Source organism: Microcaecilia unicolor, chromosome 1 (assembly GCF_901765095.1).
Source record: "Microcaecilia unicolor chromosome 1, aMicUni1.1, whole genome shotgun sequence".
Classification (NCBI taxonomy): Eukaryota; Metazoa; Chordata; class Amphibia; order Gymnophiona; family Siphonopidae; genus Microcaecilia; species Microcaecilia unicolor.
In genome coordinates, this window is record NC_044031.1 from 728,906,170 (window position 1) to 728,920,495 (window position 14,326).

At 47.2% G+C, this 14,326-nt stretch overlaps 1 protein-coding gene across 1 annotated transcript in view; it reads right to left on the minus strand.

The window, feature by feature from the left end:
• The window catches only part of IL16 (interleukin 16), a 140,766-nt gene that overhangs the window by 49,771 nt on the left and 76,669 nt on the right, over nucleotides 1-14,326 (minus strand). Inside the window, 1 exon segment of the mRNA XM_030192022.1 lies at nucleotides 13,162-13,640. Within this exon segment, the coding sequence (XP_030047882.1) occupies nucleotides 13,162-13,640 (479 nt within the window).

Below are 14,326 nucleotides of genomic sequence, written 5' to 3' on the forward strand. Positions count from 1 at the left end.
TACACATGCATCTTTATAGTGGCTATTCTATAAAGATGTGTGCACATATTTTTCCACGTGGAACCAAAAAGGCCACGGGAGGGTCATGGGCAGATCAGGGGTATTTCTAGGATTTGCACACAGTGTTATAGAATTCAGGGGATCCATGCCTAATTTAGACATGAGGATTTCTACCATAGTTCAGTTGGTGTAAATTCTCATACCCCAAATTGGGCGCGGATCCGATCGCTAAGCGCTATTCTATAAACAGCGTCCAACTTGGAGCACCGTTTATAGAACAGCACTTAACACTCTATTTTTTTTGGCACCCATATTTGGGCACCATTTACAGAATTGAGTCCTATAAGCTCTGTGCATGGATCTTTATAGAACAGTATGTAGCAAGATGCACGCACAAATCCAAATTATTGTTAATTAACACCAATAATTGATTGTTAGCTCCAAATTATTGGCTTTAATTGGCTCATTAGCCAATTTAGTTGTGTGTGCATCTCAGGACAGTATGCAATTTTGTGCATGGAAATTTGCACACCATATATAGAGTCATAAGGAAAGGTAAGATTTAAACCATTCAACAGCTAAATCCCTAATCCTATCTGAAGAAAGTCTATCTAGAAGCAGAGTATGGTCTACTAGGTCAAATGCTGACGATCTGTTGCGATCTAACTGATGACGAATTGATGTAGTAAAACCACGTTAAAAAAACACCCTGTTCAAAAAGGCATACCATAATGATCCAACCTGTTACGTTCCTCACCTGGTTCCAGGCCTGCACGGCTGATTCGCTGGCGAGGTGCGGTCCGGCTGAGATAGCCGGCTATTTTGGAGGTGGTTTCTCCAGGATGGGTCTGTTTCTGTTTCCTGTTTCTGGCAGCTGTCATCTTGGTTGGATCAAGGACAGCAGCCATCTTGGCCAGCTCAGGAGGGGGCAGCCATCTTGGAGTAACGAGGTCAGGAAGGAACATAGGCGTAGACTGGGGGGGGGCGATTGCCCCCCAAACGACGCGAGGCGCCGCCGCGCCATTAGTTTAAAAAAAAAAAAAAAAAAACATGCAGGCACGCTCCTCTCCATCCGCTTGGCTTCCCTGCCCTCTCTATCTGCATCCCGCCTTCCTCTGACATCATTTCCTTTCGGGCGGGACGCAGACAGAGAGGGCAGGGAAGCCAAGCGGATGGAGAGGAGTGTGTCCGTCTACCTCTCTCTCTTCCTCCCTCCCTCCGGCGCAGGCAGCAGTCTTTTCCAGCGTTCCTGGCAGCGGTAGCGTTGTACACGCTGCCTTTGGCTCTGCCCCGAAGCCTTCTCTTCCTGTTCCCGCATAGGTGGGAACAGGAACTTGAAGAGAAAGCTTCCGGGGCAGACCGAAGGCAGCGTGTACATCGCTACCGCTGCCAGGAACGCTGAAAAAGCTGAAGACTGTTGCCTGCGCCGGAGGGAGGGAGGAAGAGAGGGGGTAAACGGAGTCCCATCTTGGACCTCGCGGGGGGGGTGGGGGGTGGGGAGCAGAGGGAAGATGGATGGGACTGGGAGGGGTGGGAAGCAGAGGGAAGGAGCAGGAGATGAATGGGACTGGGAGGGGTGGGAAGCAGAGGGAAGGAGCAGGAGATGAATGGAACTGGGAGGGGTGGGAAGCAGAGGGAAGGAGCAAGAGATGGATGGGACTGCGAGGGGTGGGGAGCAGAGGGATGGACCAGGAGATGGATGGGATTGGGAGAGGTCAGGCACAGCAGAGGGAAGGAGCAGAAGATGGATGGGACGGAGGGATGGTGAGCAGAGGGAAGGAACAGAAGATGGATGGAACTGGGAGGGTTGGGGAGCAGAGGGAAGGAGCAAGAGATGGATGGGACTGGGAGGGTGGGGAGCAGAGGGAAGCCTACTGGAAAGAAGACACTGCATAAAACAGAAGACACTGGGATCAAAGCGAATAGAAAAACTAAATGATCAGACAACAAAGGTAAATAAAAGTATTTTATTCATAATTTATTAAATGAAATGTGTCAGCTTTTTGAAATGTGCATCTGTGATATTTTGCCTGTAAATTTCATTTCCTTCCTCCATATTAGCATATTCATTTGCATATTTATATATGCAAATGATATGCTAATATGCTCCGCCCATTCTTTGCCCCCCCAAATGAAACAGTCAAACTACGCCTATGGGAAGGAAGCCCATATTTGGATGTAGGCACCTCTGCTGATGGGGGCAGCCATCTTGAATCAGCTGCACATGCTTGAGCCTAATTCCTCCACTACTTAAGGCCCTGCCTTCAGTCCTTCGTTGCTTCGGCTTCAATTGTGTTTGAGGTCCACGCCGGTGCTCCTTGCTTTCAGTTCCAGTGTTCCAGACCTCGGCTTGTTTCCCGGACCTCGCTTGTTTTGCTGCCTGCCTTGACCTTGGAATGTTTTTGACTACTCTTTACCCTACGGATTTACCTGGCTTTTGGACTGTGTCTGTCTGTTTGCCTGCCTGTCTGGTCAGTGGTAGTGCAACCCCGCCTGTTCCAGAAGTCCTGGTGGCTGCCCGAACCTGGGGGCTCAACTCCCAGAGAACGGCAGTCACTCCCCAGGTGAAGCTAGGGGTTGTCTGGCTGCCTGACCGAGTGCGGTGTCACTCCATCCTAGCCGTGCTCAGTCGGGGCACAAAGGCTCACATTTCCCCAGTCATAACACAACCTAAATATCTGAATCCTGCTACACAACGAAACTCATACCAGAACTGGACAAATGAACTGGACAAAACTTAACTCTTTCTCCTTGACTACTTAATTTACTCTGTCACTTATGAACCTTAACGCAAAACCACTCTGTATTTCTCATACCGGAATTAGCGATCGCCATCATGGTAATATGTAAGCCACATTGAGCCTGCAAATAGGTGGGAAAACGTGGGATACAAATGCAACAAATAAATAAGAACATAAGTGTTGCCATACAGGGACAGACTAAAGGTTTATTAAGCCCAGCAACCTGTTTCCAACAGTGGTCAATCCAAGTTATAAGTACCTGGCAAGATCCCAAAACGGTAAAATACATTTTATAGTGCTTATCCAAAAAATAAGCAGTAGATTTTCCCCAAGTCCATATTAACAATGTCTTATGGACTTTTCTTCTAGGAAGTTATCCAAACCCTTTTTAATCCCCACTAAGCTAACTGCTTTTACCACATTCACTGGCAACGAATTCCAGAGTTTAATTACATATTGAGTGAAGAAATACTTTCTCCTATTTGTTTTAAATTTACTATTTAGTAGCTTCATTGTATGCCCCTAATTCTAGTATTTTTGGAAAGAGTAAACAAGTGATTCACGACTACCCATTCTACTCCACTCATTATTTTATAGAAATAAGTACATAAGTATTACCATACTGGGACAGACTGAAGGTCCATCAAGCCCAGCATCCTGTTTCCCAATAGTGGCCAATCCAGGTCACAAGTACCTGGCAAGATCCCAAAGCAGTACAGTACATTTTATGCTGCTTAAATAAGCAGTGGATTTTCCCCAAAGTCCATTTTAATAATGGTTTATGGACTTTTCCTTTAGGAAGCCATCCAAACCTTTGTTTTTTAACCCTGCTAAGCTATCTGCTTTTACTACATTCTCTGGCAACAAATTCCAGAGTTTAATTACACATTGAGTGAAGAAATATTTTCTCTGATTCATTTTAAACTTACTACTTTGTAGCTTCATTGTGTGCCCCCTAGTCCTAGTATTTTTGGAAAGAGTAAACAAGTGATTCACATCTACCGGTTCCACTCCACTCATTATTTTCTAGACCTCTATCTCCCCTCAGCTGTCTTTTCTCCAAGCTGAAGAGCCCTAGCTGCTGTAGCCTTTCCTTATAATGAGTTTATGTGTGCTTATTGCCACATATGTGATAAAATGACTTTATAAAATTGTCCCCTTAATGCAGTCCATATGTGCATTTAGAAGAACAAGTAAAAGGGAACCCGGCATGGTTTTTTTCAGTGTTTTAAGGCCATACTTGGTTCTTGGCTTCTGTTTCTTGTTTAACGAAATCCTTTTACTCCTGGTAAAAACACTGCATTTTTTTCTCATATTGCGCCATATTTCCGCGTTTCTCAATCCGGTCCTCAGAGCATACATAGCCAGTCAGGTTTTCAGAATAACCACAATGAATACGAATGAAATAGATTTGCATGCACTGCCTTTTTTATGCAAATCTATCTCAAGCATATTGCTTTTTAGATATTCTGAAAACTTGACTGACTTGAGTGTTCCCCAATGACAGGGTTGAGAACCATGCTATAGTTTAATGTAGGTTCCCATTGGTAGACCCTTCTTAAGGCTTGTCTAAGGAAGGGTTAACACTGAAGGCAAAATTGATAGACGTCTGGTTATAGAGTACAGCCTTCCGATTATCTATTTGGCATGCTGTAGATCTTTACTGTCACTATAAAATATAGTCACTGCAGTCTTGATGCTATTAGGCTGCAGTGGCAAAGTTAAGGGCTCTTAAATAGAGCTAAAGGGAACTGTGGCATATTTTACAGTGACAGTTTGAATACTTAAACAGGATTATTTAAATATCTGAAATGGTTATGCTAATGACAGTATTGTACACTATGCAGAACCAAACTATTCTGCAGTAAATCTCCCAAGACTCCAAAACACATAAGCAAGAGTATCTCAGGCACACATGTAGCACAAGGTCTCCAGAAGGAGGGGGTGTTTAGGCTTAGGATTAGGTTTGTAGTTAGTAGTTAACATCAAGGCGGTTTACAAGGGAGACATAAGAGATGTATAATAAAGACAAAGTGCTCACAAATGACAGAAGGCTAAGAAAGATATAAAAGTAATTACAATTCCATATAAAAAGTAAGGGTTACATTTATTTATTACATTATAGACAAGTCAATTAACATCTATAATCGCACATACATATATAAAACAAATTAACTTCATAAAACAAACATATCTCGTCATGCATAGGAGCAAGCGTAAATAGCTAAGCTTTATCTTGGCACAGAGAACAAAGTAGGTCAAATCTGCTCGTAAATTAGTCCACAGAGAGTTCCATAGAGTTGGAGCCTGGTAACTACATGCAATTCTAGGGACACTCAATAAAGATGAGGTCATCTGTAAGATTAAATTAACTGATCTCAAAGAACGCGATGGCACATATTAGTTAGCAAAACCTAAGACACTGAATTGAATTCTTTATTTAATTGGGAGATAGTGACATTCCTTCAGATCAATGAATAGAGGAAATACTGCTTTGTTAGTTTACCATCCTCCTCAATAATCATGATCAGGGTCCCCACAGAGGTGGTGGGTTCATAATTATCAATTTAATGTCTGTGGCCTACAATATTCATCTTCCCTCTTTTCTTTAAACCTGACCATAAAAGATTCCCTTGCTAGTTACATAGCTTACTAAGGTAATAGTAAAAATTTAGGCACAGAAACCAGAATGCCTTTAAGGTAAAAAAAAAAAAAAAGCCCCTTTAACGGGCACTTCAGTATTTAATTAATACAGTGGGGGAAATAAGTATTTGATCCCTTGCTGATTTTGTAAGTTTGCCCACTGACAAAGACATGAGCAGCCCATAATTGAAGGGTAGGTTATTGGTAACAGTGAGAGATAGCACATCACAAATTAAATCCGGAAAATCACATTGTGGAAAGTATATGAATTTATTTGCATTCTGCAGAGGGAAATAAGTATTTGATCCCCCACCAACCAGTAAGAGATCTGGCCCCTACAGACCAGGTAGATGCTCCAAATCAACTCGTTACCTGCATGACAGACAGCTGTCGGCAATGGTCACCTGTATGAAAGACACCTGTCCACAGACTCAGTGAATCAGTCAGACTCTAACCTCTACAAAATGGCCAAGAGCAAGGAGCTGTCTAAGGATGTCAGGGACAAGATCATACACCTGCACAAGGCTGGAATGAGCTACAAAACCATCAGTAAGACGCTGGGCGAGAAGGAGACAACTGTTGGTGCCATAGTAAGAAAATGGAAGAAGTACAAAATGACTGTCAATCGACAAAGATCTGGGGCTCCACGCAAAATCTCACCTCGTGGGGTATCCTTGATCATGAGGAAGGTTAGAAATCAGCCTACAACTACAAGGGGGGAACTTGTCAATGATCTCAAGGCAGCTGGGACCACTGTCACCACGAAAACCATTGGTAACACATTACGACATAACGGATTGCAATCCTGCAGTGCCCGCAAGGTCCCCCTGCTCCGGAAGGCACATGTGACGGCCCGTCTGAAGTTTGCCAGTGAACACCTGGATGATGCCGAGAGTGATTGGGAGAAGGTGCTGTGGTCAGATGAGACAAAAATTGAGCTCTTTGGCATGAACTCAACTCGCCGTGTTTGGAGGAAGAGAAATGCTGCCTATGACCCAAAGAACACCGTCCCCACTGTCAAGCATGGAGGTGGAAATGTTATGTTTTGGGGGTGTTTCTCTGCTAAGGGCACAGGACTACTTCACCGCATCAATGGGAGAATGGATGGGGCCATGTACCGTACAATTCTGAGTGACAACCTCCTTCCCTCCGCCAGGGCCTTAAAAATGGGTCGTGGCTGGGTCTTCCAGCACGACAATGACCCAAAACATACAGCCAAGGCAACAAAGGAGTGGCTCAGGAAGAAGCACATTAGGGTCATGGAGTGGCCTAGCCAGTCACCAGACCTTAATCCCATTGAAAACTTATGGAGGGAGCTGAAGATGCGAGTTGCCAAGCGACAGCCCAGAACTCTTAATGATTTAAAGATGATCTGCAAAGAGGAGTGGACAAAAATTCCTCCTGACATGTGTGCAAACCTCATCATCAACTACAGAAGACGTCTGACCGCTGTGCTTGTCAACAAGGGTTTTGCCACCAAGTATTAGGTCTTGTTTGCCAGAGGGATTAAATACTTATTTCCCTCTGCAGAATGCAAATAAATTCATATACTTTCCACAATGTGATTTTCCGGATTTAATTTGTGATGTGCTATCTCTCACTGTTACCAATAACCTACCCTTCAATTATGGGCTGCTCATGTCTTTGTCAGTGGGCAAACTTACAAAATCAGCAAGGGATCAAATACTTATTTCCCCCACTGTATGTACAAGATATGAGAAATTTTCCAGCCTTCAATCCTTCCCCAACAGGATTCTACAGATGATTTATTTACTTGGATTTTGTTGACAACTTTTTCAGTAGTAGCTCAAGGTGAGTTACATTCTCGTTCAGGAAATATTTCCCTGCCCCTGGACAGAGCCGTAGCGAGGGGAGCTGACACCCGGGGCGGGTCGCAGCTGCACACCCCCCCCCCCCCCCCGGGTGCAGCACGGCGCACCCTCCTCCCGCTGGAGTGCACCCCCCCCGGAGCGCATACCTGCGGTGAGGGACGGCCGGGAGGGCTGATCCGCCCCGACTGCACGTTGCTGAGGTGTGTCGGCTCCGCGCTGGTTCACTGCTCTCTTTGTCCCGGAACAGGAAGTAACCTGTTCCGGGGCAGAGAGGGCAGTGCACCAGCGCGGAGCCAACACCCCCCCAGCGGCGTGCACCTGGGGCAGACCGCCCCCCCCCCCTTCCTACGCCACTGCCCCTGGAGTACTCACAGTCTATGTCAGCAGCTTCAACCTTTGCTCTTCTCTAAGGTCTGGGATACAGTTTCCCTGTCACCAGACTTTGGAGCCCTTTTACCAAGCTGCGGTAAACGCAGGGCTGCCTAGAGGAGGGGGGCAGGGGGGACAAAATTCCCCGGGCCCGGGCCTCCAAGGGGGACTCGGCGCCGCAGTCACACCCACCCTCCGTCGTCGACCGTCTGCCACCGGGCCGGGCCCCCTGCATTGAAATCACAGTGCCTCTCACCTCCGTGTGAAAGCGCTGCAGGCAGCAGATCGCTTCCCTTCGGGCCTCCTTCCCTCCCTGTGTCACGCCCTCGTCTGACGTAACTTCCGCGAGGGCGGGACACGGGGAGGGAAGGAGGCCCAACGGGAAGCGATCTGCTGCCTGCAGCGCTTTCACATGGAAGTGAGAGGCGCTGTGATTTCAATGCAGGGGGCCCAGTGGCAGACGGAGGGGGACGGAGGAGGGGGGGAGTGGCAACCTCGGGGGGGTGGCAGCAGTGACAGGGGCGGGGCCTCGGGGGCGGCCTTGCCCCAGGCCTGGCCCAGTCTCTCAGCGGCCCTGGGTAAAAGGGCCCTGCACTAGTGGCAGAGCGTCTTTTTGCTGTGCACCAAGGCCCCTTTTACTGCAGAGATTAAAAGGCCGAAAAAAGAAATGACTCTGCAGTAAGTTTGCACTTGCTACATGGCCATTTCGGTGAGGAGCACTTCCCACCACCCACTGAGGTAGCGGAAAGGGCTCCCATGCTAACCCAATGGTAACCAAGCAGTGCACGGTGCTGCCACTGGAAATACATTTACATACTGCAAGAAATGGCGCTCACTGGGGCAGAATTACTACCAAGATGCTGCAGTAACCCAGCGGTACTTCCGGATTGGCATGCGGCAAGCCTTTTGCCGCACTCCAACCCTTTTGTAAAAGGGGCCCCTTTAATGCTTTGGGGCAGTCTTTGCCTCAGAGGGAAAGCTGTGTATCAGACCAGGGCTGCCAGAAGACTGGGCCGGGCCCGGGGCAAGGCCGGCCCTGGGGCCTCCCCCCTCCATCCGCCCCCCTCCGTCCGCCACCGGGCCGGGCCTCCTGCATTGAAATCACAGCTCCTCTGTGTGAAAGCGCTGCAGGCAGCAGGGCAGCAGATCGCCTCCCTTTGGCCCTCCTTGTGTCCCGCCCTCGTGGAAGTTACGTCAGACGAGGGTGGGTCACAGGGAGGGAAGGAGGCCCGAAGGGAGGCGATCTGCTGCCCTGCTGCCTGCAGCACTTGCACACGGAGGTGAGAGGCGCTGTGATTTCATTGCAGGGGGCCTGGCCCGGTGCCAGGCGGTTGACAACGGAGGGCGGGTGGGAGTGCGGCGCCGGGCCCCCCTTGGAGGCCCGGGCAAGGGGAATTTTGTCCCCCCTGCCCCCACCCCCTCTCAGCGGCTATGGATCAGACCAACTTCTTTGAACAGTTTACTACAGAACAGAAACAAATTCAGGCTCCAGGGAACAGCTGATAAACAAACTGGCAGCCCCTGGCAGCTAAGCTCATGGTGGGCCCTGTTCCTCACTCACTGCTTTACTACATCCTTTTTAGTTGGACTCCCTCCTGAAAGGAAAGACATGGCTCCTCCCTTAGAACTGGATTTTATACATCCCTTTGAAATTCCTATTTAAATCCTATTGGGATTAGAGTTTCTGCTTGGACCACCTACTATTATTCTTTGATTGACATCTGATTTCTGGAGCAGGGGCCTGAACTTTCTGTCTGCAAATGCAATGACATAACATTCTGACAGCCTGCTACTTCAGCAATTGGGTGTACAAGCTTTATTTTTTGTGGTTTGCTCTTCTACCGTTGATAATATAGTATACCAGTTTGGTTGCAGTCAGGCCACTGCAACCTGGCAGAGTTCATGGCAGGTGCTCAAACAGAGCAGCCTAACAAGTATTTGCATGATACTTCTGTGCCATTTGACATGAACCATTGTGCAAAGAGCCTGTACCAATGTGCATTTCCTCTTCAACCCAACCACATCCTCGTGTTGCTTCAAAGTGCCTACACCAACCTGCGTTGAAGACTCCAGAAGTTTAAAAAATTGCATGTCAAGGAGACTTTTTTATATATATGCAAAAGGCTGAAGAAAAAACTACATAAATTAAAGATTAGCAGTAAAACACATTGCTGAGGTTCAGTCTTTCTCGGAAACTATAATCCATGCTGCTTTGCACAGGATCCCTTATTTAACTTCTATAACTTGGAGACTGGTTTCAGTACGAATCCAAGACAAACAAACAAGAATGCAGGCTGATGTATTTAAAGCTGGGTTGAAACTATAGTCATATCGCTGCAAAGAAAGTGTATGAGGCATGAATCATAGTGGTTTTTTTACCTTTCATAATGGATTTAATAATGCTTCTGATGCACATCATTCTAAAGTTAGGTCCTCTCCGGTTTTACTTCATTATATGGATTTATTATATTAAAAATATTGGCAAGTAAATTTTAATTATGTAATTTAATTTTAAAAAAATTGCATTCCTCCTTTTCAAGCCTTGCAAAGAACGAAGTGAATTACAGAATTCATAATAACTCTGTGTGTTATCTATCTATAAAATCTCAAGCATGGCATGCTGAGTGTTTTGTTAGTACTTTGCTTTAAGATCAAGGAACTCTTGCCTCCCGATATTCAAAAAGCATTTATCTGGCCAGGATCAGCACCTGAAAAACAGCTTGCTCAATTTTAATACACCTGCAGTTACACCAGCCATAGAACTAGCAGACGTGCAGGAGCCTAAATGCAGCAGAAACATGTGTGACTTACAGAATTCTGTAAGTTACATGTCTAACTAGAAGCCCTGCCCATGTGTACATACCTTTGCATTTATGCACTATATAAATTACATGTGCCATGGGTAAGTGTTTGCAGCAGTGGCGTAGGTACGTGGGGCCACTGGGGCCTGGGCCCCCGTAGATTTGTCCCTGGACCCCCTGCTGATGACCCTCTCTACCCCCCCCCCCGCCGCCAACTCTCCCCCGCCGCTGCCGTCGCCTACCTTTGCTGGCGGGGGACCCCAACCTCCGCCAGCCGAGGTCCTCTTCTTCCAGCGAAAGGCTTCATTCTGTTTCTGTGAGTCTGACGTCAGACTCACAGAAACAGAACGAAGCCTTGCAGATCAGCCAGCGGCCACATTGCTGGCTGATCTGCAAGGCTTTGTTCTGTTTCTGTGAGTCTGACGTCCTGCACGTGCAGGACCTCAGACTCAGAAACAGAACAAAGCCTTGCACCGGAAGAAGAGGACCTCAGCTGGTGGGGGTTAAGGTCCCCCGCCAGCAAAGGTAGGCGGCGGGGGAGGGTTGGCAGCAGGAGGGGGGCTCGAGAGGGTTGTCGGCAGGGGGGGGGTCAACATTGGTGGTGGTGGTGGCGGCGGGGGGGGAGGGGTCGTCGGCACCAGGGGGGCTAAAATGTGCCCCCTCACCTCGGGCTCCAGACCCCCCTCCCGCCGAAGTCTGGCTATGCCCCTGGTTTGCAGCCACATAAGCACTAGCATTCTAGATATCTACACCTCAAAAGGGGTACCTAAATATGGGCATATAAATTATAGAATTGCCCTTCACTTGCCTACCCCTGATCATGTCCAGTGTTAATTATACTATGGGTCAAACCTTATATAGCAGTGAATGGGGTTCTTTTACTAAAGTGTGCCAAGAAGCTTGATTGTGAATTAGAAGGCATCAACTGTTAACGCACTGGTGGCATTACAGTGCATGCTACTCCACATACTAAATGCAGAGCCTGTTATGGGGCAGGAAATGGAAAGGGTTATAGGCAGGGAATGCATATGGACTGCATCCACCGTTAGCACATGGTACTTTACTGCATGCTGTCACTGTTGCAATTAGTGTGAATGAACTTACCACCCTAGTGCATCTCTCTTATCTGCACCCTTCTCCTCCACCGCTAGCTCCAGACTCCGTTCCTTTTATCTTGCTGCACCACATGCCTGGAATAGACTTCCTGAGCCGGTACGTCAAGCTCCATCTCTGGCCGTCTTCAAATCTAGGCTAAAAGCCCACCTTTTTGATGCTGCTTTTAACTCCTAACCCTTACTCACTTGTTCAGTACCCATTCTTTTCATTCCTACCTTAGTAATTCCCTATCTCTTATTTGTCCGTCCTAATTAGATTGTAAGCTCTTTCGAGCAGGGACTGTCTCTTCATGTTCAAATGTATAGCGCTGTGTACGTCTTGTAGCGCTATAGAAATGATAAGTAGTAGTAGTACATAAGTACATAAGTAATGCCATACTGGGAAAAGACCAAGGGTCCATCGAGCCCAGCATCCTGTCCCCGACAGCGGCCAATCCAGGTCAAGGGCACCTGGCAAGCTACCCAAACGTACAAACATTTTATACAAGTTATTCCCGAAATTGTGGATTTTTCCGGTCCATTTAGTAGCGATCTATGGACTTGTCCTTTAGGAAACCGTCCAACCCCTTTTTAAACTCTGTCACTACTAGAATCACTGGCAAGGCACTCGGACTCCATAAATGCACCGATATCCCTTTTCCAGTGTTAACAGCTCTCCCTAATCATTTTTAAGATCAGCAAGGAAGAAGCACCCATGCACACTGCTCTAATTATGAGTGTTACATATACTCATGATTCACTCCTAATTGTGAATCCACTTGTCATGTCAGATTGTTGATAGAATTTGAGCATATGTGACATTACAGCTGGCTAAAGAAAATGAAGCCGCATAACGGCTTGAAAGCTTTGCCTAAGTACCCCATTGATGGGGTCTTTTTTCTATTGTTCTATCAGATCCAGCATATCCAGCAGATAGCCAAGACCTGCCGCTTCTTCCTCTTTAACATCAGCAAAATTCACCCTTTCCTCTCTGAACACACCACCCGAACTCTCGTCCACGCTCTCATTACCTCTCGCCTTGACTACTGCAACTTACTCCTCACCGGCCTCCCACTTAACCATCTATCCCCCCTTCAATCTGTTCAGAACTCTGCTGCACGTCTAATATTCCGCCAGAACCGATATACTCATATCACCCCTCTCCTCAGGTCACTTCACTGGCTTCCAATCAGATACCGCATTCAATTCAAGCTTCTCCTTCTTACCTACAAATGCACTCGATCTGCTGCCCCTCACTACCTTTCTACCCTCATCTCCCCTTACGTTCCCGCCCGTAACCTCCGTTCACAGGACAAATCCCTCCTCTCTGTACCCTTCTCCACTACCGCCAACTCCAGGCTCCGCTCATTCTGCCTCGCCTCACCCTATGCTTGGAACAACCTTCCTGAGCCCTTACGCCAAGCCCCCTCCCTGCCCATCTTCAAGTCTTTGCTTAAAACCCACCTCTTCAATGCTGCATTTGGCACCTAACTCTTACCGTTCAGTAAATCCAGACTGCCCCAATTTGACCGCCCCTATCGGACTGACCGTTCACTTGTCTCTTAGATTGTAAGCTCTTTGAGCAGGGACCATCCCTCTATGTTAAATTGTACAGCGCTGTGTAACCCTAGTAGCGCTTCAGAAATGTTAAGTAGTAGTAGTAGTAGTAGATTTGTCTTACCTGAATACTTATGGTAGAAAGCTTCTTTTCCTCTTCTGAAGTCCTGTCTGCTGTCACATGAATGCTACATGGCTCACTGTCTCTTGAGTCTTGTTTAAAATACTTTCTGGGTGGAGGTTTTGGTTTTGATACCTTAGATTTTTTAACAACTATGCCTGCCATATCTCCGTTGGGTATTTTAAAGTTCTGGGGTGAACGGCCTGCTTCATTGCTCACAGGGGAATGAGTCTCCAAACTGTTCCGGGAGCATGAAAGCAACAGGTCTGGCTGTCTGGTAACCGGTACATCAACACTACGAACCCTTGAGGTCAAACCGGAGAGTTGGTAAGGGGCAGCATTGCTGTAAGAAGATCGGAGATTGGAACTGCTATCACTGCTGGAACGGGTCATTGTCTTCGGCGTTCTGTACAAGAAGGCAGCATTCCTCATGGCACAGTTTTCACACCTTCCATGCCAGCAGCTGTCTAACCTTCTAATACCTGTATTTGGGGTAGGAATAAGTATATTTAAAATATCTTTATGAAAAATACCCATTCAATTAAAGCTGTTGTGAATATTTACACCTGAGAACATAATGGACTACAGACAGTGGTGTGCTGGAGCGGGCTCTCACGGGCTCTCACGGGCTCGCGAGAGTCGTTTGTTAAGTTTTTAAGAATTTGGGGAGCCGGTTGTTAAAGTAGGCCTCCCCATGGCTATTCTAACAACTGACTCCCAAAATGTAGGCTTGGGCCCCCTCCTGAATTCTCTTTTACTTTGCTGGCAGTGATACTGGCCCCACCAGCCAAGTAAATAGACTGCTGCTGCTCCCTGCTCCTTGTTTCTGACTCTGAGCATCAGGCTGGGACTTTTCATGCAAGCGCAAGAAGGTTCCATCATGCTGCTCAGAGCCAGAAACAAGCAGCAGAGAATGGTGGCAGTCCATTGATTGGCTGGTGGGGCTCGGCAAAGGTATGCCTAGTGTGCCCGCACAAGGGAGGGGAGAGAGAGGCATGTATTCCCCCCTCCCCCCAAATTTCAGGGCCGGCTATGTCCGGAGAGAGAGCCCGATGTTAAAAATTTACCAGCACACCCCTGACTAGAGAGCTATTATGAGACAGGAAAAGAGATGCAGGACTTCCAGAATCCTTAGAGGTAAGAGTGAATGAATGATTCCTAATGTCCT